This window comes from Gadus morhua, chromosome 10 (assembly GCF_902167405.1).
Source record: "Gadus morhua chromosome 10, gadMor3.0, whole genome shotgun sequence".
Taxonomy (NCBI): domain Eukaryota; kingdom Metazoa; phylum Chordata; class Actinopteri; order Gadiformes; family Gadidae; genus Gadus; species Gadus morhua.
This window is the reverse complement of record NC_044057.1, coordinates 2,065,777-2,091,750: the sequence shown is the minus strand read 5'-3', so window position 1 is coordinate 2,091,750 and position 25,974 is coordinate 2,065,777. Positions and strand designations below refer to the sequence as shown.

Below are 25,974 nucleotides of genomic sequence, written 5' to 3'. Positions count from 1 at the left end.
TTCGCACTGGGAGTAAAAGCTATCTACTTATGGAAAATAGCCCTAGCACGGTATTGTGGCAATATGTTTAAAGACTGCACGCCTCAGTGCAGAGTAAAATGGCTACTCCTTTAAATAACTCAAATGGGAGAACTACATGCATAAAGCCATACTGAAAGGTCAGAGGTATTTAAGTGACAGGGAATGAGGTTGAGACAACTATGCACCGGACATGTGTCATGCCATTAATGTTCATGTATGACTTCACTTTATTTGCAAACCCAACCCTTTTTCCAGGTTGTAAAGTTGAATTTGGAAAAACTCGAACTTGAAATTCCATTGCTTCTAAAATGTAATGCAGCAAAACAAATAGGCTTGACAACAAATCCCAAATATGACTAAAATAAACCCAAAACATCCCACAAACATGGGCCTAATATCTGCAAAAATGAAAACGGTTAAAAAAAAAAAGTCAGGAATGTGCTAATGTAACCCTCCTCCTCCTCCTCCTCCTCCTCCTCCTCCTCCTCCTCCTCCTCCTCCTCCTCCTCCTCCTCGCGGGGGCAGCAGCTCAAGCCGGGGGCAACAGACTTCCCTTCTTCCGGGAAACATTGACCAGCTCTGACGGGGGGATCCCGAGGCGTGCTCCGGCCAGTATTAAGATACTAATCTCTCCACCTAGTCCTGGGTCTTCCCCGGGTCCCCCTCCCCCCCCCCCCCCCCCCCCCCCCCGAGGTACTTGAACTCCTTCACTTGGCCTAAGGACTCATTTCCTACCCGGAGTAGGCAATCCACTGGTTTCCTGCTAAGAGTAATGGCCTCGGAGTTAACCGTGCCGATCCTCATCCCAGCTGCTTCGCACTCGGCTGCTGGCCGATCCAGTGCCATCATGACCACATCATCTGCAAGAAGCAGTGATGAGATCCTCCGACCAGCGAACTGCAATCCCCCCCCCCCCCCCCCCCCCCCACCATGACGACTACGCCTCGAATTCCTGTCCATGAATATTACAAACAGGATAGGTGACAGAGCAACGGGCCAACACCCAACGGGAACCAAACAGACTTGCTGCGGAGAACACGAACACAGCTCTTGCTTTGGGAGTACAGAGATTGGATGGCCCTGAGGAGCGATCCCCTCACCCCATAGTCCCGGAAAACCATCCCAGTTTCTCCGGGGATACCGGTCACAGGCCTTCTCCAGATCCACAAAACACCTGCAGACCTGATCGGCGTACTCCAAGGCTCCCTCCAGGATCCTTGAAGAGTGAAAAGCTGGTCCATATTTCAGGGACTATTTCTCTTTCTTGATTTTTCATTGGGGTCTTGGTGAACCATTCTGAGTCTGGCCCCTCACCTGACACCACTCCAGGCAACACAGCCCTTATGTTCACAGGGACACGCAAACCTCTCCACCACGATAAGGTGATGGTAACAGGAGAGCACTTCACTTAACAAGAAAGGTTCCCACTGCAGACTTAATAAGTTTAAATTACAAATCAACAAAAATATAGAAAAGAAGTTTAGAATTTTTTATAAGGCCAATTAGGGCATCAATAAATGAATCCGTCAAGTAATTAATTTCTCTCTTTTATTTATTAAGCTTATTTCATAAATTATCTCACATAAAAGTTCCTTTTCAATAGTTACAAAGTGGGCTTCTTTATGTAGCGCCTGGAAAAATAAACAAAAGACAAAACAAATGTAGGTTGACTGAAGGTCGCGGGAAAAGCAGATTGATCCCAATAAAAAGTTAGCTTAGCAGCCGTGTGTCAACGTCATGCTAGCAGCAAATAAAAACAGTGACATAAACGGGGGTTGTTCTTAAAAGCACATGCTAAAAATATTACTGTAGAAGGAATGCTAACTTTAATTCTCCAGTGTATTCAAAACAACAAATTCAAACAAGGAAAAGGAGGAAAAAAGTACTTACAAATAAAAAGGTGGACAGTTCTAGCTACAAGGGAGGCTGAACAGAACAAAACAAAACTCAAATTGTTGGGAATGGCATTTCTTGTTGCTTGGCTCTCCCAGTTACTGCCGGGATTAGCATGAATAGCTACATGAGGCTAACGGTAGCTGAGAAACAGCAAACTGGTGGAGGAGTTTTGACACTGCGCCGAGGAAACAATCGGATCTAACTAGATCCAATCCGTTCTGGGCCAGGCGTACTGGTTCCTTGCCTGGTGTTCTACGTTTCCCTCTTCAGCATCGTCATGCCACCTCCTTGCTGACCACTTAGAGCAGAGGACATTATCCATCCATTTGTGATCCTCAAAAGGGGTAACCCACAGTGTTTCGATGCCACCCGCCGACAGCATTATTGGCCAGGGTTGTAACATCGGTATGCATGGCTGCCTGTTCCTTCTCTCTGTGGTCCCAAGGAGGGGGCAAAATCTTGATCACATTCTTCGTCCTGTTCCAGGGGGCCGGGACTTCCTGTCTTCACCAGGAGGACCTACTTGGACATCTGCTGCAGGAGATTCTGGAGGAACTCGTGGTATGATAGGCCCATCTCCGAGCGGTCCTCCACCATGTTCTGGAAGAAGTCTAACTTAGCAGAGGCGTCCTCCCTAAAGAGACACAAACACACCAGGCATTACAGGGAGATTAGCTCAGATTGGTCTCATTCACCATGGCAACATGGTTGGTCTGAACCGATGGTTCCCAAACTTTGTACCGTCATATTCTCCCCGTGACAATTTACATCCTACCGAGATCCCCCAGGTACATGGATAGCTCACAAACAAGTTTCTGTTCTTAATTCTGCTGCATAAACAAAAGCGAACACGCGTGTACGTACTGTGGCGTCCAGCCCCCAGAACAATAGGGTTCAGTTATTGAAGGCTGGTACATTCCTAATCGCTATCGCTGGCCATGCCCATACATGGTCGTCTTCCTCTGCCACCAAGCGGCGAGGTTCCTGTTCCAGCTGCTCCTCATTTGGATAACGAGGGGACGGCGGTTAAAAGGCAACAGCACGCTGCTGAAGGCCTGTGCCACAACAGGGAACCCTACAGAGAGCACGCTAGCCTCGACCGACGACGTTGGAGGAGGAGTACGTAGTAGGAGATGACGGGGGTATCCACTCGCTTGGCTTTCTTTTTGCCCCCTCATCAAGAGGAGGTTGGCTTTATCGTTTGGACTACTTTTGCTGTCGTTTTGACCCCTTTTCCAGGGAGGATTTACCTTGTTTGAACTTTATTTGAGCGCCACCACTTCCCGAGCCTATTAATAAAAGCTTGTTGCTTTCTTTCCTTTTGGTTCTGGAGCTTGTTAATTATCCGGTTTAGCCACGTGAGCATCGCCCGTCCCGGGGGTGTGCCACAGTACACATGTATCGGGAAAATAATTAGCTTGGTTTTGTTTATCAATGACCAAGAGCAAGCCGTGTAGATCCAGACCGAGTGCTGTTACACCGGATTGCATACTTTTATTTGTAGGTACTGAGCCTTCAGTCAGCCACAGCCCTGTCTGGGAAGGTAATCGCTGATTCATTTAGCGAACCCCCGAGATCAATCCATGTACCCCCCGGGGGAAAGGGTACCCCGCCTTGACAGCCATTGGTCTAGACCAGTCATACTCAAGTAGCGGCCCGCGGGCCTTTTGTGGCCCGCGGGGTGTCTATTAATGGCCCTCGAGCTGTTTTGAAAAGTTTTTTTAATTATTAAAAAAAAAAACAAAAAAAAAAAAAAACGTGTTGGGCGCTCTTATTTTGAAACCGCGCGCCGCGATCTCAATACGAGGCTGGGGGTTGCAACGATAAACAGATAGCACTCCAGCCCACAGACCGCTCCAGCCCTCCCAAACTCGAGGCAGACAGTCCATCTCAGCAGCAGTCAAGGCCGATTTAGGGTCGTTTTAGACGCAGAGACGTAAGCACGTAATTTACACAAGGGACTTGTTTTAGACAAGTTTTGATTTACGGTTCCTTTAAGGTTCCTTAAGGATTGCGCGTGTTGCAAGGGGATTCTCCGCCAGAACAGTAGGGGGAGCAACGAACGAATCTGTGGGCGTGGAAGTGGAAATCGCTGGCTTGTTTATATTTATAAATATCATAATTCGTTCTTGTGTTTTCTTCTTCTCCTCCTTCAAAATTCTTCATTCGCTTCTGTCACGGCCTTTTAAAAATGGCGCTATTATGCTGTAAAACCGGAAATGTGAGACCCCTGAAAGGATGTGGTTAGCTGGCCAATCACAGTCTTTGCGAGCTGCGTAGGGTGTGTTTCAGTCGCATAGTCAGGAATTTTGGCCGACGCACTTAAGCACGTAAGGGGGGATATTTTACCGCGCAAGGGGGGGTTATGTATCTTACGTGCTTACGCGTTACGTCTAAAACAGAGCATATATCGGCCTCAGTCACACGTATACCGACCGGCCCCTTGAGTCACTGAAAAAAATTTTTGTGGCCCCTCATCATTTCTACTTGAGTACCCCTGGTCTAGACAAATTATCCCCATTCCGTAATGTACCAAGTTAACCAATAGATGGTTCTAAGTATTAGTATATTATTTAACAAAAATGTCCTGCTATTTGCTGCAATTTTAATCCAGATTAGCTACACACCAGGCAGCCATAAAATTACACTGCTAGCATGCTAGTCAACGTTAGTAAAGCCCGAGACTGTCAGAATGAAAGTCTGCAGCCCTGCAGTGCAGATTGCGGTATTGTTGTACAATAACAACAACAGCAGTTGAAATGCGGTCACCATCCGTCAAACCGAGTCCATCCTAACAATGTCACGCGACCCGACTGCAGATTTTCGCATTCCACGTCCTGGCAGCTAAACGCTAATTGGGGGCACTTAGCTCCCCGTCTGTACACCAGTGCTCCACAAAGGCTTGGCTGTGTTTCTCTCTCTCTAGCTTTGGGTCGGGACCTCAAGTGGGTTGTCCTGTCGTCATTTGGTTCTGCATGTGCCTTCATCCAAAGCAATTACAAATTCTTTGTATTGTAAAAGCTCCCCAGGTATATGAACAGACCAATTATCACCTAAGGATTTGGGTACATTTGTATATTATCTAAGCTATAAATTAGGTAATTACAAGAAAGCTATGCTAAAAGTTTACCTTTTTAGTAACTCTAAATTAATCAAGACTTTAATTAATTTAGAAATGTAAAAGCATCGTCTCTTGGTCTGACAGGAAGGGATTATCGTCCCTAAACTAGATTATCCAAACATCTATTGATATCACTGGCAGCAGTGGACAAAGTCAAAACGATCCGTGGGTTTTTTTCTGACAAAACAGATCGGTCGGGGATGTCAGGTTTTGTTTTACAGTTCATTACATTTCAGAAAGAGCAGACCGACATTTGTGACTCACTCCCAAATAAAACAGCCCCCACAGACAGGAAAGCCAACCGAGTTGCTTGAGGGACTCCTAGCCTAGAAGGTTCTGTGTCCCACTCCCACGTGCACCGTCCACCACCTCTTCCAGCAAGAGGCAAAGTGTAAGTCGTTCCGGATAAAGCGTATGATTGATTACCACAGAGAACCTCTCAGCGTAGAGGAGCGATGTCGAGGGGCGCGCGGGTCTCACCTGACGACGTAGAACAGGCAGCTGAACGCCCGGTTGTCCTGAAGCCAATCGAGGAACGCTCTCACCCTCTCCGAGAGCTTGGTCTCCAGCTCCGGGATGTCCGTCTGAGATTCAGGAGAAACTAACTTTATTCACACAGTGCTTGGCGTGCAAAATAGTACCGACAGAGAGCTTTACAAAGGAATTAACACAACTCAAACTGAAAATGGACAAGTACGTGATGATAAGAAAGCTATAAATTAGGTAATTACAAGAAAGCTATACTGAAAGGTTACCTTTTTAGTACCTCTAAATGAATCAAGACTTTAATTAATTTAGAAATGTAAAAGTATCGTCTCTTGGTCTGACAGGAAGGGATTACAGTCCCTAAACGCTGTCTCAGTAGGATGAAGGAGGACAGCGCTAACCGTATCCTACTTATTGCTAGAAACAAGAGGTCGGGATCCCTGGAGGAAACTCATCCGGAGCCAGGCTCTGGGCTCTGCGGTCGACTGGTAACTACGGAGGTGGTTTAGGCTCCCAGCCCGTCGACCCAGATATGTTGTTACTATGTATGACCTTCTTACTTTCCCACCATGGTTAGGGGGGAGGGAGAGGGGGGGGGTTTTGGTGGGGAATTTTAAACAGCTATTCCAGCGGGGGTAATAGGAGAGGAGAAGATAGGTGGAGAGAAGAGGATGCAGGGTGGAGAAGGATGAGGAGAGATGTAGAGGTGGAGGCGTTATTGAGGCCCAGAGAGGTCAAAGTTTAGGGGTACTCACCATATTAGGAGGTATGGAGGCATAGTTGGGACACCCCAGGACATCTCTGATGAATATCTCATTCACACACTTCCCGACCCAAAGGTACAACACCTGCAGAGAGACAAGAGAGGGAGCGCGTCAGAATGAGGGCATGTGCTACAGAATGCCCCATCACCCGGGTTGAGCCATCAACTTAAACCGCATCCTTTGGAGGCTGGCGATGTTATGGTCAGTCTTTCGCTCTATTGGACACGTCTCTCCCACCCCATTGTTTGGTAACCTGGGATTCCAAAGCTGCTAATAACAGGTCACAGGTTACCTCTAACGGGCAATTTGAGTCACTATATACATCTTATCCTGCTTTCAATTGACTTTAAAGTCGAGATTTGGAACCAGATCGATCTAAGCTACACTACATTACCCACTCCATCACTTTAAACAAAAAAAACAACAGAAACAGTTTTTGGGTTTGGCTTTGCTTTGACATCCGTTGGCGGGAGGGGGGGGGGTGTCTTACGCTGCCACAGTCCAGTAGGAAGGCTCCGTCTCGGCTCAGCCTCTCCGCTGAGAGGTGGAGCAGGCGGGGCTGGGGGACCACCGTGTCGTTGAGGTGCAGGGACCCCTGCAGAGAGGAGGGGGAACAGCGCCGTTAACCCCTGAGCACGACCAGGCTGACACTGTTCACCGTCTAGCTCCCGTCTGAACAGCGGGGGCCGACGGCGAGCGCCCAGACGGTGGCGCTAAGAAGCCGGTGGGGTTAGGGGGGCTGCTCACCGACGCCTCGAGGTAGACCAGGACATCGGGGAGCGAACTGAAACCAAACCCCCCCTGGATCTCCTAAACTACAATCACTATAATAACCTTTATGATGCATTAATCGTAGGGGTCTGCGGCGGTGGGGGTGTGGAGGGCAGGCAGTACCTGGTCAGAGATGGTGTCCATGCGGTACATGTCGGGGTAAACCATGCGCATCATCTGCTGCAGCGGCTGGGTCTTGAACTCACACATGGCGAAGACGCGCTCGTCCAGACGCGTGCTGGTGCCAGTCCGCAGCGCTTTCTGTTGGCAGACACAGACTCAGTCTCTCTCCCTCTGTCTGCCTCTCTCCATCTCTCCCCCCCCCTCTCTCTCCCTCTCTCCCCCTCTGTCTCTCTCCCTCTCCCCCCCCCTCTCTCTCTCTCTCTCTCTCCCTCCCTCTTTCCCTGCCCCTCTCTCTCTCTCCCTCCCTCCCTCCCCCTCTTTCCCTGCCCCTCTCTCTCGCTCCCTCCCCCTCTCTCTCTCGCTCTCTCCCTCCCCCCCTCGCTCTCTCTTCCCCCCCCCTCCTCTCTCTCTCCCTCTCCCTCCCCATCCCCCTCTCTCTCTCCCTCCCCCTCTCTCTCTCATAACGGGAGCTTTTAACGGCAGCTGTTTCAAAAAAGCAGAAGTGTGTTTTACTGAATCCACAGCAGTGAAGAAAAACGAGTCTGCCGTTAGAAAACACAGACACACCCTGAGTAAAGGAACTGAATACACACGTATGGACAACGCGGCTTATAGACCGTATGACTGAAACATAAATATGTGCGAGTTTCCAGTTATGGGTGTGGTGTACTTTGTGAGTGTGTGGTTAAGTTTAGGGTGCGGTTCATTGGCTTAAGAGGTACAAATGTCTAAAAATAAATACATTGTGGCTTATTGTGTGCAGACATATATCTAAACGGCCCGTGCAGCATCAGCACCTGTTTGAGCAGGGCCAGGATGTAGAGGGGGAAGAGGCGCAGGTTGTCGGGGGCGATGAGGCCGTGCTGCTGCAGGGTGGACACGGTGTTGCGGTACACGCCCAGGCCGTCCACCACCGCGTTGAGCAGGGCGTCGCGGGCGTCCCCCAGACTGGACGACACCGAGCGGTCGATGGCTGGAGGAAGACAATGACGCCAGAACACCGTCATGACCAGGGCTAAAGGTATAGTTTGGTACAGGTTATGAAATAGCCTTTGGGTTGGGAGACATTGCTGGCTTAGGAGTTGCAAATATTGATATATTTGATGCTCATGTCTTTGAAGGGTAAAGGGCCCTTAAATAGAATAAAGACGGACTGCCTAATGATTCGTATCAATGAGCAAACAAATACTAACTACTTGAATTTCAGATGGTATAGAAATAACCACGTCAAAACATCGATTTTTAAAACACAATAGTGAGGATAACAAATGCTCCTATGAAAATGTTAACTTTGTTCCAGGCGTCTGTAAATAATCAATTGAATCATTCCGTTTCACAGACTGTCACAACCAATTCCATTAAAACGTAGTTATTAAAATGAAGCAACATTTGCCATCTTCTTTGGCCGTTGGGGCGGTGGTGGTGTGACTGACCCATGTTGGCCAGCAGGCAGGTTATGGCCTGGACATCAGCCCCAGCGAAGACGTCACTCAGCTGGCTGACTACTGGCAGACACAGAGTGTGCACCCGGATTCGCCTCTTTCCTGCACACAGTAGGGGGAGAATCACATTGGTTTGCAGTTTGTACATGCATGAGTTTTAATTTATGTGGTTGTGTTAAATAATTAATGAATTAATTAATAAATGAATGAAATGAATGCATTTAGTATGCGTACATTGGTGTATGTATCTGTATATTTGTGTATGCATCTATGGGCGTTAGGGATTTGAATAACTCAATTTGTCATGGTTGAATAATCAGTGGGTGGTATGAACGGATAATCGATTATTCGATGTGTGCCGACATTCACAAAAGAAGCCATGGATCATCGGCAATAAATCACAAAAAACAACTATCTGCTAAGAAGTTCCAGTCAAATTGTCTGTTCAGCCTTCAAAACGAGAGCAGGTAAATTGTGTAAAATTAATTCAACTGTAATCAGACAACACGGTTACATGCTATAGACCCTAGAGTATCTATGGAATAAAGGCTGGGACGAATTACACATAACGTTAGTTCTCTGGCTCATAGCTGAGCGGACTAGAATACCTCCCGTTGCCAAGTCGTAGCTATGGTCCGTCCTATTTACTGGAGGAGTGAACAACGTTTCCGTTGCATAAGAACCTTACGGGAGGGTAATGGTTGTTCCAGGTATCAGTCAAACCCTCAGGCGTTACCAGGGTAACTAAGTTATGGCTTGTGAAGAACTTGAAAATATAAATGAATGGTCTTAATTTATTTTCTTTGGTAAGTGACAATGGTTTAAGCGGGATAATGCCCTTCAAGGTGACCATTATCAGGAATCAAGGGACTTCGTGGAGGCAACCGTTATCGTCGTCCATTAATTCCTCATAATGGACAACTCGTTAGTACCGTCCGTTAATTCTTGTTTATTTGAGTGGGAAAAAAGGTTACCGGTCCAAATGTTAAAAATCGGCTTTGACCCTCGCAAACGAATAACCGAATAATCAAATATTCTGACCCATCCCTTATGGGCAGGTATCGAGCATGTATTCTTGTGTACCCCTAAAGGTGTACAGCAGGGCAGCCTGGGTATGAGTATCTAAACGTGTGTATCTAACATGGTGTGTTGGTGGTTTACCTTTGCTGGAGGTGTACAGCAGGGCAGCCTGGAAGCAGGCCAGCGAGGAGTCGACCAGGGAGTCGTCGATGGACATCTGGACAGCGAAGGCAGAGTCCGGGTTCACGTTGGCCAGGGAGAGCAGGTCTGTGGAGCGCACGAAGAAGTTCCCGTGGAACGTGTGGATGGACAAGCCTGAGGAGGAGAACGGTTGTTAGAGATCGACGAGAGCTTTTAAACCCGTGCGTTTAGACACAAACTAATAATCAATCTTAATCTGGTACATTCAGTTACATAAACAATAGGCCTATCCCCAACTGAGAATTTAAACTAGCGGAAATCCATCCAGACTATTAGATGTTTCCGCTATGCCGTCCCCACAATTTACACATTATACTTCTAATCTACAGTTTTAAAGTTACATCGATTCGAGACATTTTGAAACGCAAGACGTATGACGATCTATCGACAGAAGGGATGCAGCCTGATGGCTTTGCTAGGAAGCACACTCCATCTCAGCAGGTGGACACCACAGAACACACTAGGAAGGCTGTTTGGGTCTTTACTTTGCAACGTCAGATCACTGTAATCGCTGAAACCCTACACAGCCTCCAGTCTGAAACCTCATCTGTTCAGAATGCATCTTGGCCCGTGAAATGAAATGACTGAATATAGCAGATTGCCTAATTTAAAATTGTATATACTTGCATGATTCTAGCACTTTCTGGGTTTTATTTTTATGGTTTAATGCACTTGTAAGCATTCTAAGTTTCTTTGGACAAAAGGATCAGCAAAATAAATGCAATACAGAGTGTTGGACATATCTGTTGATTGTCCAAATCTTTCAAATGACAAAAAAAAGATTTTCTCACTAATTTTTTTTTATTTTATTGAGGCTTATTTTAATTAAACCCCACCGCAGTGCTATGTTGCTTTAAATTTCATCTAGATATTGACATCAAGGTGTTCCTGGCGGGTGCTCATAACTGTAAAAACACTGAGAAGCCAGCCGGTGAACGCTGGCAAACCAGCCGGTAAACGCTGGTAAACTAACCTATAATAGTTTCAACAACATCGGGAGACTATAATAAAGATTAAACCTGGGGAGACTAATAATGGGGAGACTAAGGACAATGAAACCTGGGGCTGTGCCTTTGATCTCGAGTAGTCCCACAGCTAATGTGAGGTGTTGCGGAAGGAACATATATTTATCTAATTTAGACAAATGTATCTGCAACACAATACATAGACGTCTTTAAAATAACGATTTCTTATGTTTCAAATAAATAACCGTACACGTTGCACATCTAAGGGAATTGGTTTATTCCCACGGCTTAATGTGGTAGAGAAGCGTATGGCGTTGCCTTCCAATATACCGGCCCAGCCCATGACCGTTCCGAGGGGATTTGCATTTTCAAAGCAGGTTAGCCAAGCAACAGCTTTTCAATGCCTCAATACATAATCAATAGGTAGCGTCAGACAGAAAGATAAACAGTTATTTTGATAAAAAAATACACTGAATCCAAACTACCAGCCTCCGACCTTTCAACCCTTGACCCCTGACCCCGGGTACCTTTGGTGCAGCGTATCCTCATGACGGCCTCGAAGCCGATCTTGCGGCTGAGGTAGCGGTCCAGGTCCTTCCTGAACTTGTCTCGCTGGGCGGGGTTGTGCACGTGGTGGTAAGACGGGTAGTAGAAGATACTGCCCGCCGAGTACTTGGACACGCACGCTGCGGAGGGCAAGAGGAGAGGAGATAACATTAGAACATGGTTTAGTTAAAGTTAAGGCTGCTTTCAGCCCATTCCAGTTATAAAAGATAGAAAAGAGTTCATTACAAGGGGTAACGCCTTTATTAAGGTCCTTGTATTAAGCCTTCGTTAATAGGTAATAAGAACGTTATATGCTTATTAACATTGCGTAGTAAACATGTTTATCATGAGCTTATAAGACTCTTTTAAGGACGTTTAAGAAACTTGTTAACTACTTATTGATAATAAAAGTTAGGAAAAAAAAAAGGCAGCAATTCAGATGACAGCGCCTCCTACAGGCCGATTGCGGCGCTCGGCGTTAACCGGAAATTACTTTCTAAAATATTGTCTGGAGGCTCCAAGACCCATTGAGTCGTAGTTCTTGCCATAATACATAAGGAGGCTCCTAAATCGTATTCAGAATAGTTCAGACCAAAGCTAAGCACGCAGAATGAAGCAGTACTCGTGAGTCTGACGGCGAACCCTTAAGACAGTGAGAACACACGTTGAGACGGTAAGAGATACACGGTGTGTGTGCGCGTGCGTCTCACCAAGGGTGGCCAGGTCAGCGTACTGGGAGCTGAGCAGGAAGAGGTCCACGGCGATCTGCTGCCCGGAGCAGTCCAGGGCCAACTTCTTATAGAAGTCAGTAGCTGGTCCGAGGTGCTGAACCCCCTGAACACACAGAGGTAAGACACCGAGGTGAACGCAGCATCTTAACCCTCTAAACTACGCTCAGCCAACTATCTGTATCTGGACACTGGAGAGCAAAGGGTATAGAGTGTGAAAATCTGGTGGCTGTACGTGTTTACATCCCCTTTCACTCATGCAACACATGCCAGAAATCCAAACAGCCTAGGGGCAAGGCCGGTACCGTAACGCCAGCGAACCCGTTCCGCCTATTTCCCTGTATAAGACGCTGTATAAACGTTACTGGTAAAATGCCGGCACATTCGCGTGCGAACAAGGCTGCACGCCGTGGGGTAGTCTGACGTGCGGCGTGCGGACGGGGCCTACGTCGGGGTACCTTGCTGGAGGAGCGCTGGTTGGGGTCCTCTCTGGACGGCAGCAGCCCGGCCCCGAGGGAGGGCAGCTGGGTCTGGAAGACGGAGATGCGCCCCCCCGTGGGGGCCATGAGCTGGTGGGCCGCCTGCAGCGCGGGGCCCAGGGCGCTGTGGGTCACCCGGCTGTCCCTGAACATGGAGGGCAGGGCGCCCAGCAGGTCCTTCACCAGCTGGGGGGGGGGGGGGGAGAGGAGGACCAATAGGAAGAGGTTGAGGAGAGAAAGGAGGAGGGGGGGGGAGGATGAGGAGAGCTATGAGTAATGCATCAAAGCAAGCATGAAATAAGCTTCTATGACAAGTATGTATACTTGTCATAAGTATACATAAGTATACTTTATAAGTGTGTATGCGCTCCGCGCGCACACACTTATAAAGTAGAAGCGCGTTTTCACCAAAATGACCCACAACTTTTGGTCCCAGATATTTTAAAGGGCCATAAAGGTTTGTCTGTGTTTCCACCGCTCTCTAAAGACCCGTGAAGATTGGGCAAATTAGGGTAATTTTACATCAGGCACATAACGGATAAAGGACATGGATAAGACATGAGACATGAGAGAAAAATCTGACCAACAAAAAAGAAATGGTCCCCCCCATTGAAACACATATCTAAAAATGTTGTAGTTCCTGGGTAGTTTCTGTGGCGTAACATATAACCATGCATTAATTACAAAACACCCATCTTAATACGTATTGCGACAGTACGGTGCAGTGATCATGATTGACAAAACGAATTGATACGGCATGTATTGACTGATAAACAAGTCGATTCTGTCCGCAGTCAGCACCTCCAAGCTGTCCTTCAGGTTCACCATGAGGCTGTCGTGAGACGGAATGAAGATATCTGCAACATTAAAAAACAAATAGACAAAATCAACACATGTCCAATCCGAGTTCCCTCACTGCGAATATAGTAGGTGGAACAGCCGCAGAGAAGGAAGGCATAACAGTGGCCATAACAAATAGGAAACAAGAGATTTGTAGGGTCTTTGTGGTTCTGTTTGAGGCCCGAGATTTTGGGACTTTAATTCAATAAAAGTTTTGACTCTGTTTTTGTTCTGCAGCAGACATCTGGTGTTCAACGCCCCCTGGTGTTGTAGAGGTGAAGGTTTGGTGTTAGAGGAAGAGGATATATGGGATCAAGCAGTTCTACTATGTCATGGCAGATCGTCTAGGGGGCGACAGCATAGAGCCTGGGCCAGAAAGTAACGAATTAGCTGCGCCTGGTTACATTTAAGGAGATTTCTACCGAGGAGAAACTAATAACCTTGAGTGCCTGAGGCTTTGAGAAGTGGATTTAATACGTTTATTCCTGCAGCAGCCAGGCTTACAAGTGGTGATTTGAAACTTATTAAATTATCTTTGTTTTCTAGCAAAGATTTTTAACCTAAATTTGGAGTTGGTTATAAAATCGTACATTATTAATCTGAAGTTCGATTTTTGAGGTCATGTGGTCGTACCGTCAATGTCTGAGACCACCAGCATCTGGGGCTGGGAGAGACCCTGCTGCAGGTTGTAGAAGTGGACCGTGCTGTCGAACGTCAGGAAGCCCACCCGCATGCGCGTGTCTCCTGGCAACCTGGCGCCAAACACACACAAAAATGTAACTCGCACCTAAAACATATTGGGAAAAATGTCCTTTGAAAAACTCCAGCCAATGATTTCCAGAACCACCGAGTGGCATTGGACAGTAAGTACGTCAATCAAACGGTCGTACTGCACTCCCCCTCCCCCTCCCTGGCTTCCCGCGTGTGACCCCTTCGTGCACGTACTCAAAGCTCGTGACCCAGAGCAAGCTTCTGTTTGTTGTTATCCTGCGGTAGCTACTGGAGCTAGCTAACTAGCTAATCGACATTTGGACCTAGCACTAGAAGACAACCCTTAACTCCAACCTAGCTAGCCTGGCTCGCTCTCGTGTTCGCGCTCGTGCATGATTGCGCGTCCAACTACTTGGAATGGTAGGACCATTTGAGTTGTGTGTTTTCAAAATCTGCTGGCGTTTCGCAAATCCCATACCCAACCTTTAAGTGTACACTGTCTTATTGAGTCTACACAAACACGAAGCAAAAGTAAGCAAAACACTCTGCCAACCACGATGAGAGCTCGCCTGCCCTCAGACTTTAGATATGATTCTAAAGACTGATTTGAGTGACTAGTCTATGGATGAATCTAAAATGTTAAAATCAAAGCTATTGGATCGAGGTCACAGGAAACTCTTCTACATAGTGATGTCCCAATACCACTTTTTCACTGCTGATACGACAGTTTTACTCTTGGCATCTTATCTGATCGTAAACTTGACACTCACTTATCCAGGTTGTCGAGCAGGGAGTCGCAGAAGTGCTGGAGGTAGCCGGCCTCCACGGCGTTGTGAGACACGTCCAGCACAAACAGGTAGACGGCAGGCTGGGGGGGGCGCAGCTGGGACACACAGAACCAGAGCAGCGTCACATTGGGCTGAACACATTGAACAAGATTAAGATTGACCGCATTAGATGTGCACACAAAGAAACTGATGTGACGGCCCTGAGCAGTCCTGCTTCCGCTGGCCTCTGTTCTCCTTCCAGGGAGGCTGACCGCCTGGCCCCTCCAACCTCATTGAGGGGTCCAATGTGGGCTCGCTCTCTCCCACCTGATAGGCTTCTGCCTGCCTGGGGCCCAACTGGGTTTGTTTGGGCTTTGGGTTCCGTTCCTCTAGCTTTTGTTGCTTAGTCTTAGTTTGGCTTAACATTTTGTTTCATATCACTCAAACACCTCGGTACTACAGATTTATTGTTTTCAGTTGTTTAAAGTGAGTTATTAAATACATTTAGCTGCCATTTAACAGTCTGTGTGGACCTCCCTTCTTGGTTGTGCTCTTAAACGAGCGAAACACAACAGACTTTACGCAACGTGACATAACATAACGTTGAAGAGCCAGTTCAATGTTTGCTTATTTTCTTAAATGGAACTTTGTCCGATATGATCGTCAACATAGTAATCTATGAAAAAGTCCCACATTTTTAGAAAATGTCTATTTTCCAAAATGTTTCTGTCGACGTGTGTAGCACCAAATGATGTGTCAACACCGGGTCACATTAAGATCTTATGAAATCTGACCACGAAGAATCAGATAAAGACATGAAAACATGAAATCAGATTAAACCAATGCATGTCTCTGTGTATGCACAAACAGTTTGGAATAAAACCAATGCACAAATTTAAGCATGTTTACTGGATGTTCACAATACGTACATGCTATCTACTGGACAACCTACACCTTGACACAATCACTCCAACACAGCTATTAAAAAGAGGAGAGGAAAGAGAGCAGAATCGGAGCGGTGAAGAGAACAGGAAAGAGGAAAGAGGCGTGGAAAGTGAGGTGACGAGAAAGGAGAAGAAGAGAGGGAAGAAGACAGGAGAGGAGAGGATACCAACCATGTAGTCTGAAGAGGCGATGAACTCCACCGTGGCGTTCTGAACCTCTGGTCTCTTGTGGGGTTCACCGTAAGACCTGGTCACCGGGTTATACATGAACTCATCTGGGACTGGAGAGAGGGAGTGGGAGATATATCTTTAGAGATCATCCATCGCAGAATTTTTTATTATTAATATTTACAATATTAATAATCAATATGGAAAGCGAATGGGGCAAAAACGCTAAAATTCAACCACTCCAAAACTTAACACCTGAGAGTTGTTAATTTTGCATACAACGGGAAAGAGGTGTGCAAAATGTTTGGTACCGCTCTGACCACAGGGGGCACTATAACCCTGGTCTTACCGTCATTGACCCGGTAACAAAGGTTACATTTCCAGCGCCGCTGGTCCAGAAACGACACAAAGGGATTGATGTACGTCCGACACGACCGGCAGCGCACGATGGTGTTGGACGTGATCACCGGCAACTGCTGCGAGAGAGAGCAAAGGTCATGCGAATCATGATTTTAAGATTCCGTTTTAACGCATTGCTCGATATATATTTATTCAGCATTTAGTATTTTCGTGGTTTAAATAGTTTTCTACCTCAAATAAAAGATACAGACAATTTGGTAGAACTCCAGGGAACATACATTTCAGCAGTCTTAGCCGTCTTCTTTGAAAAAGAACAAACCCTAGGGCAGGGGTCAGCAACCTTTCCAACATGCAGTGCCAGTTTGACATTTTCTCGTTAATGAGTGTGCCTTAAGCAACAATATATTAAATATTAAGCTGCATTATGACACAGCGAACAAAACCATTTCCAGAAGACCTGGAATTGTATAATGTTTTTTGTTGTTGTTATATTTGCAACATGGGATTACAAATTATAATTACATATGTCCCATTTTAAAACACCACTTTCAGAAACTCATTTAAAAACATATTTGCACTGTGGGAAATGTAAAAAAAACGAGAATATATGAGAATGTTGGAACCATCCACATCATATCTTTAAGACATGTACAGCTTTGCAAAACCATGTGAAGGCGATGCATATAGGCCACTTGCAACAATATTTTAAATATCTTCTTCTCTATTACTCACAACATATGTTTAGGCTACATACTATTAATTGATCCCATTTCAGAACACTGCTTTCAGTCACTCATTTAAACATATTTGCACTGGGAGGAAATGCCCCCATAACAAAATAAAGTGCAAAAAACAAAAAAATCGGTAGAAAAAACTGCTGCTGCATTGTTTTGTTTTTTCTCAAGTGTGCCAATGATGATGCTGCCAGGTGCCAGTGGTGGCACGCGTGCCTAGGATTGCCGACCGTTGCTCCAGGGCAATGCACCTCACAGTGCGCTGCACCAGTTTGACTTTGACTGACAGACTCGCACTACAAGTACAGGTGCAAATTTTCTTTCTCTTTTACTTTCTGGAGAATCATATTTAATCCCTTGTTTACTAGTTATGCATATTTGTATACATTTGTCTACATTGTACCTTGATGTGTATATATTTACTTTATGTTCTATCCTTACATTGCACTTTTCATCAGAACACTCTCAGAGAACGACCCTCTTGGCCAGGTCATTCTCGTAAAAGAGATTTTAACCTCAATGAACTTCCACCTGGTTAAATAAAGGATTGACGATGATGTTTTCCCCTAGGGGTTATAAAGTGCCCAGAGTCTGAACCCAGTCTTCGGTGTAATGGGTTGGGTCTCCCCTGTGGCTCCGGGATGCACGGGGTGGGACCAGGTCCAGGTCCGGTCTTACCTGCAGGTCTCTGAAGGGGTGGAGCAGTAGACCCAGGGGGAGGCGGGCCTTGTTGAGCAGGGCCTGGGTCTGGGGGATGCTGCTCAGGGTGCACCTGAAGGTCCTGGGAGTGGAGAGGAGGGTCAAGGGTTAAAGAACCCTTCAGGAGGTCATCACCCAGCACAAAGGTACTGGGAGTGGAGAGGAGGGTCAAGGGTTAAAGAACCCTTCAGGAGGTCATCGCCCAGCACAAAGGTACTGGGAGTGGAGAGGGTCAAGGGTTAAAGAACCCCTCAGGAGGTCATCGCCCAGCACAAAGGTACTGGGAGTGGAGAGGAGGGTCAAGGGTTAAAGAACCCTTCAGGAGGTCATCACCCAGCACAAAGGTACTGGGAGTGGAGAGGAGGGTCAAGGGTTAAAGAACCCTTCAGGAGGTCATCACCCAGCACAAAGGTACTGGGCGCTATCCTCAATGTCCGCACTCTACCTGAGGGCTGGGCGATTAATCAAAATTCGATCTCGACTTCGATTTTAGCATCAAACGATCACAAAATTAACATAAGCAGTTTTCGATTTTTTATTTATTTCTTATGTTTTATAGAAAGTGCAGAACAGCTGGATACATATCTGTACATTATTTTAGATTTGAACATTTTCTTTTGGACCATTTTGTGTACTTTTTTAAGGCGAAATTTCAAAGTTCTCAGTTAAAGTGTTTTTGAGAGAGACATGCTGAATAAACACGGCATGTTTCCAAACTCAAAAAATAATCGTTTGAATAATCGTGAGTTTCAATATTGACCAAAATAATCGTAGTTTTGATTTTTTTCCATAATCGAGCAGTCCTACTCTACCTGTAGGCGTCCTTAAAGAAGTTGCCCCTAACCCCTACCTGCACCTTAATGACATGCATGTATGGCTTCGGGTACAATGTAATGCACTACAACGTATGTGTAAAATAGAAAAACTAAGGTAACACAATGTCCATTTCATATTTAGTAAGTGAACACATGGTAACGCCGGGGTAGTAGTCAGAAACATCCCATGGACATCAAGTCAGGGATGTTTCAGACTAATGTCAGCCATCGCCTTTGAACCGTGCTTTGTCCCACTAAACGGCTCTGGCCGTCCCGTGGAGGGGGCAGTACTCACTGAGGGCTGCAGTTGACCTTCCTCAGGTCCGGGCTGAGGTTGGGCTCGGGGGCCTCCAGGGGCCGATCAGGAAGCAGGGAGCGCTCATGAAGCAGGTTGACCGGCATCAGAGCCTCCAGCTCCAGCTCCGGCACGCCGCTGAGGCCGCCCAGGGCCGCCGACAGCGTGGACATGTTGGGGAAGGGCTAGGGGACGAGAGCGACCCAACCCGGTCAGGGACAATTGTGTTAACACTAAAAACTAACACACACCAATATATGCTTTGTATCATGCGAAAAGAGTGCATTTTTATATTTAATTGTAATAAATAAGATAAACAACATATTAGCAGGGGAAAATACATCACTAATATACGCTTTGCAAGTGGCATTTAGTAATTTGAGCTTTCCCAAAGCTTGTAGTGAAACCATATACATATTGTCACGATCCTACTGTTGGGTAAGGTTAAGCTGGTTGGTAACTGGTGGTCATGGTAACGGTGGGAGTGGCTCCCTTGATTGGTTGATTGTGGTCACCTGGGGGATCCAAGATGGGGGATATACACAGCATGGTGGCCAGTGGTTACACCCAAGCAGGATAAGACTTTGTAAAGCCATTCACCCAGACGCCAGTACACACCAGAGCTAAGGAGTCCAACGGGGGGAGGTGACCGCCCCTTCACCGTCTTTGTTTGTCAAGTGTTTGTCTAAGTATGTAAAACCATAACTGAACGAGGCAGCTACCGTTCACCCCAATGCTTGGGCTATCTCCATAGCAAGAGAGAGAAGGATCAGCGCTCACCAGGAACCCAGGTGAGTCACTACACACGTGCCCCGGAAGCTAGTTGCCTACCAGCTGTGGTTATACCACTTATGTGTCTCGACTCCTGCCTAGACAGAGAGCCGTTTTACCTAGATACCAGTGGGGTCGTGACGATATATACCTTCATGATTTACACAATAGACCCGTCGCTCTGATCATCAGAACAGATACCATATTCAGCTAAGGGCCCGTGTCCACGCAGCGCAAGTGTCTTTTTTTTAATCGCTCCAAAAGACAAGCTCCTTATTGAAGACCACTCTGCCTTTTTCGTGCGGCCACTCTCAGAGCTTAGGGTGGAAACTATCTCAACTTTGAGAGCCGTGGGTGTCTTCACTGCCGCTCCTTTTCAGGCAGCCAATAATATATTAGACGGGCTCGTCAGCCTTGTAAACAAGGAAATGAAGGATATGTAAAATATAGATTACAAAAAGGAAACTCCACGACGCTAGTCTGTCATCCAACGGCGGCTAGAGTGATGTGATGTTATGTTCTCTCACGGCACTAGCTCTTCTGCGGAGCGCTCCACCAGCGCCCCGGGAGGGGGTCGACTCACCTGAGCGTACTGCTGGGGCTGCTGCTGCCCGTACAGAGCATGGGAGGGGGAGGAGTCACCGTGGGAGGCTGGGCCCTGCTGATAGGCTGGCTGCATGCCAGGGTAACCGTAGTTATTGTAGGGGGGGCTGTGATTGGGCATGTCACCGGAGGGGGCTATCGAGTCTGGATGAGGAACCAAGAGAGAAACAACAGAAGAAATAATTGATGTTTATTATGTGAATTTATGTGAAGAGAAACTGTGTAACAGTATGATGATAAGTAGTTTATATGAATGTAACAGTGGTGAGTGTACCTGGATAACTGCCCCCCTCCAGACAGTCGAAGTTGTTGGGAACAGGAGAGGCACTGCCTGTAGTAGAGGAGGACGTATCGCCTCCTAAGGGAGCGAGAGAGATGGTCCATCAGAGAGGACGGCGAAAGGGAAAGAAAAGAAGGAACTTGAACGACCTGAATAATTACATTGTGAAGATGAGGTTTTACAACACATTGACCGAGAATGACGGTAGATTAATGTAAGCATTTAGCACGAGGCTAACTAACTAGTGTGTGCCAGGCGAGAAATAACCTTTGACCTAGTGGAATAAAAAGCTAAAACGATGGTGCAAACACACAGAGCAATAACTCAATGAACTAAGGCAGCGTAATCATCTCAGAGCGAAATTGGCTGGGTCATGGTACAATCCTATCCTGCTAATCCCATTGGTACCTGGGTCCAGGATGATCTGGGAGGGACAGGGGGACGCAGAATTATCAAATCCTACCATGGCCACGCCAATATCCCGAAAACACACGCCTGCCACTATTTCACTATTGGGGTTAGGGTTAGGGTTGGGGTTAGGATTGTTTTTTGACGCTCTCGAAGGTTCACAGCGAGGGTACCATAGAGTTCTAAAGCGTCCAGTTGAGTTGCATGCAAGCCGGCCAATCACAGACAGAGTAGGGCAGGTCTTGGCGTGGCCACAGTAGGATTCGTATATACGCCGGGGAGACAGGGTTAAAGATGAGGGACCTACTTATCTCTACCGAGAGAAATCACCGGGGAACAATGCTATTTACAGCGTAGCGCTTTGGGAATTGGAAACAACATGCCAGCCCTGAACAGGATAGCCCCAACGGGACTCGGAGCATCTTGCTCTGGGGAGCGGGACAGGGCTAAGACGAGCACATCTATTGTTACATCAGATGCTAATTAAGAGTCAAATACCAGGGGGGGGATTCTGCCATGGGTAACAAAAACAGCCTAAGGCTACGTTTGCATGATGACGGTCTGAACAGAAGACGCAAAAGTGGCGTCGCGTCTTCACTTTTTATTCCGCGTTTAGACGAGCGTTTTTGGGGGGGGAAATCTGCCTGCATACGGTGACCCAAAAGTGTGTGGTTTTCGATATGGTATGCATGTCAGGTGGCTAGGTGGTGCTGTGATACACTATCACACAACACCGCCATGTCTGAGCGCATGCGTACAATCTTCCTTCTTCTCTTATCCGCTCTTATCTTATGCGCCGCGAAAACCAAAACATGATTACAGATCCTTCTCTGTTCGTAGAATAACTATCTGTTCATATCCTGTACATTTCGTGGAAAGACTCCTGTAAGATTATTAGAGCTGCCAGAGCAGCTTGTCGGTCCGACGCATGGAAATAATCCAACATGCTTGAGTATTTCCCTGCACTGCTGCTGTATGTGACGTAAACGCGTACGCAAAGTGAGCAGATCTGAGCAGAGTTTTGCGTCTTGGCAGTGTAGACGGAAACGCTACGGCGGAGCGTATTCAAGAGGTCCACTCTGGAGGGTGGTTTCAGATTTTTGCGTTTTCAGGCCCAAAAACACCGTCACCGTCTAAACGAAAGGCTCTTCCAATAAAATATTTGGTCGTTTTTACCCGCAAGCGTCCTCGTGTAAACATGGCCTTAGTAGGATATGGAGGGGGAGGGGAGAAGGAGGTTTGAAAGCTACAGCAGACCTGCTTCCTCATCCTCATCTTCATCGTCGTCCTCCTCCTCCTCAGAGCTGGAATCTGAGGGACCCGTAGCAGGGCTGGGTTCACATGCTAGGCTCCCGCTTCTGTTAGCATCATAGCCATAGTGCATTCCTGTTGGGAGGAGGGGTACAACAGTCAAGGTAAGAGGGCAGGAGAGACGCGACCAGCTGTAGGGGTGTGTGTGTGTGTGTGTGTGTGTGTGTGTGTGTGTGTGTGTGTGTGTGTGTGTGTGTGTGTGTGTGTGTGTGTGTGTGTGTGTGTGTGTGTGTGTGTGTGTGTGTGTGTGTGTGTCGTTAGTCCCTTTGGTTCAAAGTGTCAGTCTAACGACTAAATCTATCTAATCAACAGACTTTTTAATCACTTAAAGTAAAAAAGGTCTGTCCCACAGCCATCCACTAGCAAGTAAAAGCCGTCATTAGAACCAGACAATCATCACAACATCACTAAGGGTATGTGTCAAGGCCTCCCACTGCTATACTCAACACACCAACATTTGCATCTTGGTTGGTGGTGGAAGCAGGTTTACCCAGTCAACATCTTTTGCCAGAAAAGAAAGAAAATAATTAAAAAACTGTTTAAATGATACATAAAAGCCTGTCAGTGATATTCAGACCCACTATATGAAGCAGTGCTAACAGTAAGAAAAAACCCAATCACAACCATTAGAATTTTGAATGTGAAATTACAATTAAAAGAAAAAAAAAGTAATGTACAATAATTTCAGCGTCAGGCACATTTGTGGCACATCTCGCATTCAACTACGCTCATCTACCGCATAATTACTTCTATGAAACAGGCTGCTTGCAGAGTGGAAGTGGAGCTAGCAGTTTGCACGAGAAGCTCTAGCAGCATCAGCGAAGCTTAGCAGACAGAGGGCGAAGTCGTGGCCCACTCTACTCTGCCTCCCATCTGCTAGTACTCGTTGATACCTTGGATGACAGGTCATCAACAATAACGTCCGTCCGTCCGTTCCCCAAAAGTTTGATGGAAGATGAGTTCAAATCTGGGTGAACGTGGTGATTTAATTAATTTAGCTTTAAGTAATATCTAGCAATCATGTTGCTGGCGGTGTGGATTTGCATGGACCTGTAGACGTGCGGTACATAGAAGGGGTCTCTACTGGAAATAACCTGACCAGTGGAACCACGACAAACGTGTAAAGCTGACATTAATCTTTGATCAAGAAGAGGATTGATGACTAAAACGATGGGATCGTCTTCCCATCGTCAGTATCCCTCCTTGGCCAAAAGCAAACTCTGCCAGCACTTTCCCGTAGCCGGTGGGAAGACTGGCCAAAATATCCTGTCCAGACACCAACGTCCTTAGAAAAAGTGTTTATAAAAGGTTTAAAATGTTTAGACTGGCCACTGCAAGAATAGATATGCTCAAACCCTTCTCCTGAATACTCTCGCACATGCAAATTAGTTCATCTTCACAACTTCTGGATCCAAGATCAGAAATAGGCTAGCAATACCATTCAGTTTGACCTTACAGCGTTACAGAGTTTAACCTCTTGCTTTACCTTGCTGGTGCCTCGGGGAGGAGTGGACTGAGGTGGTGGTGGATCCCGACGGGGGTCTGTCTCCGTCTGCCGTCATGTTACCGTAGGGGACCCCTTGGTAGGGGTCATAGAGGGCAGCTGCGTGGTTGTTTTGGTCATAGTGACGTTGGTGCGACGTGGGTTGGTCTGCTAAAGACGTAGAATCACAAACTACCGTAAGTCAATCAAATTATTAGGTTACGAAATTGTTCCAAGTCTTAATTTAGTCTTAAATTTAACAAGACGCTTTTATTCAAAGTGAATTGCAAAGAATTTTGAAACACGTAATAAGTAAGCCAGTGCGGGTGAGGGTATCTGGTTCTAGGGGTAGCGTTCACCTGGGTGATGCGCCGTCCCGTTGTAAGCTGGGGACGTCTGATTTGTGGTCGGCGCCCCGCAGAACTGCTGCACTGCTGTCGTGGAGAATGCGGGGGGCAGCGAGCTGGTGTCGGCCGACGTCTGGGGATGCTGATGTAGCGGCGCCCCCACCAGCGTGGGCACAGCCCCGGGAGCCTGGCAGGGAGACTGGGACGACCGCAGGGTACCGTACTGGCTGCTGCCCGGGGCCGAGGGGTACGATACAATCGGGTAGAGGGGAGCTCCCACGCCGTTGACTGGTGGCTGATGTTGTTGTTGTTGTTGTTGTTGATGGGGCAGTTGATGCTGCAGTTGCTGTGCTTGGGGGGCGTGGTACGTCTGCTGTCCGTAGTACGCGTCAGGCGTGCAGTACAGGGCCTGCTGAGGTGGTGGGTCGTACAGAGCGTTCGTAGGCAGGGCGGGGGTGTACTGCTGGGCAGCAGCAGCAGATGGATGGGGCGGTCGGACGGCTGGGGGTGCTACAGTTGGCGGTGGGTGGTGTTGAGGGAGGTGGGGTTGGAGGTGCTGGTTGTTTTGTTGGTGAAAGTAGTTGGTAGTGTGGCCAGTGTTAGTGAGGGCTTTAGAGGGAGGGGGTCCGCTGTGAGTTTGATGCAGGGGTGGGTGCGGATACGGACTGGTCGGTGGGTACATGGCCGGGTATGACTGCTCCGTACCTGAGGAATAACAAATGGAAAGACTCAGTTATCCTATGGGGGTCTACATACAAAACATATCCAAGGAAATCTAAAGCCCTCTAACTTTATTCACATTTCACAAATGCAAACATGCATGGGAAACAAGATCTAAAAAAGTACATCAAATAACCGTAAACTGAACGACAGAAATGCAAATGAAGCAATCAAATGACAGAAGATGTCATCGTTATGTATTCCATCGGGTAAAAATTATAATGAGCTCAAATAATGACAATAGTATTACCATCACACTGAAGGCACGGGTTATGTCATAAATAAAACACATAAGCGGAGTGAAGGGATGCTAACTAACGCTACATTAAGATAAGCTATGTTAGTAATACTGTAATAAACGCAATAACAAAACAGACATAGAAAATGTCTGATGTGAGTGCTATGTTAACCAATATATAATGAGAACCATAATCGCATGATGCGCAGTGTGTGTCAAGGCACCTTGCAGGCTAACAATTAGGCTAGCTACATCATCTATGCCTGACCGGAGCTAGCACGCATTAAGCCCGCTAGCAAGCAATTAAGATGCTATCTAACATTAGTTTATTTTAACGCTAAACAGAGCTTTAATGCTATGCTAACGTTAGCAAAGCATTAAAGCTCCGTGTGAGTGTATACTTCTGCCAAAGGCTGTCTTCCTGAATTCATAACAAAATATTGGATGTATTGTATTATATCAATAACCGTTATATCATACAACCAGGACTTGGAAACATATAGCAAGACAATTCACAAAGGAACAAAACAATATTTTTGGATGAAAAACTGGTCAATTTAAAGTTATTTAGCTTATCGGCTAATCGCTATCAAGGCGGCCTGGTTTACCATTCCGGTAAGCGGGCGCAGCGGCGGCTGAGCTCGGCGTTGAGTTCTGGTTGTAGCCGGCGGAGGTGGAGGTGTTCCGGTTCGTAAAACCCGGAGCAGACATAACGCTCGGTGCTCCTTTCCTTATGGCCGCAGGGGTGAATACGAATACATGAGAAACTGCTAAATAATTATTGATTCTCCACAAAAATAATCCGGTTGTCGAAGTGTGGGAGTCTTGATTCTGGGGTTATCCTCTTATCGGAAGCGGCTCCGGCTGTGGGCTTGCCCCGGTTGAGGATGATGGGCTCTTCTTCTCGCTGGGATCCA

General features: G+C 46.9%; 1 protein-coding gene across 3 annotated transcripts; it reads right to left on the bottom strand.

The window, feature by feature from the left end:
- Positions 1 to 1,552: 1,552 nt before the first annotated feature.
- Positions 1,553 to 25,974, bottom strand: sec24b (SEC24 homolog B, COPII coat complex component). Of its 3 annotated transcripts, none has more exons than XM_030369101.1 (24): positions 25,666 to 25,974; positions 24,112 to 24,804; positions 23,756 to 23,923; positions 22,216 to 22,344; positions 20,545 to 20,628; positions 20,251 to 20,414; positions 18,897 to 19,081; positions 17,766 to 17,868; positions 16,343 to 16,466; positions 15,997 to 16,106; positions 14,885 to 14,997; positions 14,037 to 14,155; positions 13,365 to 13,420; positions 12,543 to 12,749; positions 12,067 to 12,190; positions 11,338 to 11,496; positions 9,786 to 9,959; positions 8,616 to 8,726; positions 7,980 to 8,155; positions 7,183 to 7,320; positions 6,779 to 6,883; positions 6,280 to 6,372; positions 5,519 to 5,622; positions 1,553 to 2,551 (listed from the first exon to the last, which is right to left on the bottom strand). In XM_030369101.1, exons 1-24 carry the CDS (start codon positions 25,766 to 25,768, stop codon positions 2,437 to 2,439), a joined length of 3,657 nt encoding a protein of 1,218 aa, XP_030224961.1. In that variant the 5' UTR covers positions 25,769 to 25,974; the 3' UTR covers positions 1,553 to 2,436. The 3 variants fall into 3 exon arrangements, with proteins under 3 accessions (XP_030224961.1, XP_030224962.1, XP_030224960.1); XM_030369102.1 differs by having other exon boundaries at positions 16,343 to 16,469; positions 23,756 to 23,920; XM_030369100.1 differs by having other exon boundaries at positions 16,343 to 16,469; positions 25,666 to 25,973.

Coding starts and splice junctions, on each gene's coding strand:
- sec24b (XM_030369100.1), bottom strand. CDS start 25,768: ATGTCTGCTCCGGGTTTTACGAACCGGAACACCTCCACCTCCGCCGGC. Junction 11,497..12,066: donor CGCTGACCTGGCCACCCTTG/GTGAGACGCACG, acceptor TGCCCTCCGCAG/CGTGCGTGTCCAAGTACTCG. Junction 6,373..6,778: donor TCCTACTGGACTGTGGCAGC/GTAAGACACCCC, acceptor GTCTCTCTGCAG/GTGTTGTACCTTTGGGTCGG.